Here is a 2,344-nt window from a genome sequence, read left to right as displayed (position 1 = left end):
GGCACACAGTTTTATTTTCACACATTTTTCCAGCTGAAGGTTTTGTTTGCATGGTATTCTTTGGGAAAACTGCCTATTTTGTCTCAGGAGAATAATTTTAAGGGTTTTTTAGGATTCTAGTTGATTGACTTTTTTCAGGTATTTTTCCATAGATATGTTTTAGTTTAGGAAATGTTTACCAGTTACTAGTTTTCCAAGTACGATTAAGTATATCAGGTACAGTAATTACATTAGGTATAGTACTTAGAAAGGGATACTTGCACAAATTGTTTCAATCATACAGCAGAAAGAAATTTACATTAAATAAATCATCATATTTGATAAAAATATCATCTGGCTAATAATAAAACATGGAAGTGTTTTTAAGAACTGCTGGGGAATTAGGTGGGCTTGAGCTACTCGGGTCAGAAAATATCATTCAAAAAGAGCCTTCTAGGTTGTTTCTAAACATGAAGATAAGTGATTCATTTGCTGCCTCCTCCCTGTTGAGTTTTTGTAGTGTCTTAGAGCCATGTTGTAACATGCCATTCCCGGCACACTTTCAGCAGGTCCATTTATGACCTGCTTAAGCTATGTAGATACTTGTTTCACCATCCGACATTGTAGCTAGTCACACCTACATTCAAGCGGAAATCAAGTGTACATACAGAAAATGCATACTGTAACTGTGGCAAATCAAAACCAGATAAATGAAGAAATGCAGCAGTCTGACAGTTAAGACTACGTCCAGAAGTCAAACTGCATCAAGTGGTCAACTGATTAAATACTGCTTGATTATCTCTTGTGGATGCTTCCAGCCGACTAGTTGCAGATGACTTTCTTTTCAATGTGTGGGGTTTTGCAGTGTCCCTGTCAGGGACTGATGTTTTCCCCATTTATTTTATAGGTTGCCTGGGCATCTCATGCTAGTGTATTGACTGCACTCTGAAAGACAGATTCATAATCTTTGGTAGCTACCAAAGTCCTCTTCAGAATCTAGGCAAAAAGTTTACTTAATGTTGTTTCATATTTTATGCCTTTGTATGAATTATTAGTACTGGCTTCTAAGTGTTTCAATTTGGAATAACAGGTTTGAGGTGATTGTGTGTTTCTTTCACTCCACAGGTACACTACATGTAGGGGATGAAATCAGAGAAATAAATGGAATCAGTGTGGCAAACCAAACTGTAGAACAACTACAAAAAATGCTTGTAAGTGCATGAAATATTTCTCATGTTCTTTATAAAAATACATGTCTTATTTTGACAAAACTTTTATGTAATTCCGTTGTAACTGCTCCTTTCTTGGGATATATTGGTAACCTACATGTGCGTGTAACACAAAGGCTTCCTGTGTTCAGCTGTTAAAGCCTTCTACAAGCTCTCCTCTGTTATTTAGTGATGGCTTTTTTGCACCTTATACCCAAGAATGCTAGAAAGCACCTCCAAGTGTCATTTTATTTAGACCATTTAGTCCCAGAGAAAAGGTCACTGACACCCAAGCATTCCTGACAGATGTATGTTGACCAGCTCATAAGAAAGCCTGAGTAATCAATGTTCCCCAAACTCTCCAGGCAGTTGAATTTAGTGTATAACTCTTGTATGTTTTAGAAAGTGTTTTCTAATGTCTGAGATTCCTTTGTTGAAATGAAGGCATTTCTTCTCTTTCGTGCAGTGTCCGTAACAGAAAACATTCTGCTTTCCTCCTATTACTAATCCCAAATTAGTCTATAAAGATTGTGCCCTTATTTTAAGTCTTCAGTCTACACCACTGTAATCACTGAGTTTATTTACTTAAGTGTTCATTCTCATCACAGGGGAAAATGTGTTTCTTATATGTTCTTTATTTCAATTTATTACTATTGTCGCTCATGGCTGTTGATGTGCCAAAGAGAAAAAAGCTCAGTCTTTTTGCGGAAAACTCCCAGTTTGATATTCCATAACACTTGCAAATTTTTCTGCATGCAACCCTAACTTTGGGATCTTTTATGATATTACTAATCCTTTTGTTATGTCCAGAACCATATAGACAAGCTTAAGAGACTTCAGACAAGTAGCATTTTTTTTTTGCTCACAATAAGCCAGTGGAAGAGAGAAAGGGGAAAAACTCTAAGATCCCTCAATCTAATCTGCCAACCTTTCTGCCCAGATTGAATTCTGCAGTTGTCAGCCATGTGGTGGCACTTATTCAAACTGTAATTTAGGAGCCAGCAATGTGCCCTTGTGGCCAAGAAGGCCAATGGCATCCTGGGGTGCATTAGAAAGGGTGTGGTTAGTAGGTCAAGAGAGGTTCTCCTTCCCCTCTATTCTGCCTTGGTGAGGCCACATCTGGAGTATTGTGTCCAGTTCTGGGCCCCTCAGTTCAA

General features: G+C 37.8%; 1 protein-coding gene across 4 annotated transcripts in view; it reads left to right on the top strand.

Annotated features, from left to right (window-relative positions):
• CASK (calcium/calmodulin-dependent serine protein kinase (MAGUK family)) overlaps positions 1–2,344 on the top strand; it is a 140,947-nt gene that overhangs the window by 109,238 nt on the left and 29,365 nt on the right. For all 4 annotated transcript variants that reach the window (XM_009997821.1, XM_009997813.1, XM_009997805.1 and 1 more), the window contains one exon: positions 1,105–1,190. In XM_009997821.1, the coding sequence (XP_009996123.1) occupies positions 1,105–1,190 (86 nt within the window). The remainder of the gene's footprint in view (positions 1–1,104; positions 1,191–2,344) is intronic.

This window comes from Chaetura pelagica, unplaced genomic scaffold (genome assembly GCF_000747805.2).
Source record: "Chaetura pelagica isolate M959 unplaced genomic scaffold, ChaPel_1.0 scaffold360, whole genome shotgun sequence".
In the NCBI taxonomy this organism is placed as follows: Eukaryota; Metazoa; Chordata; class Aves; order Apodiformes; family Apodidae; genus Chaetura; species Chaetura pelagica.
Note: the sequence above shows the minus strand (reverse complement) of the source record. Positions and strands in the feature narration are given on the sequence as shown.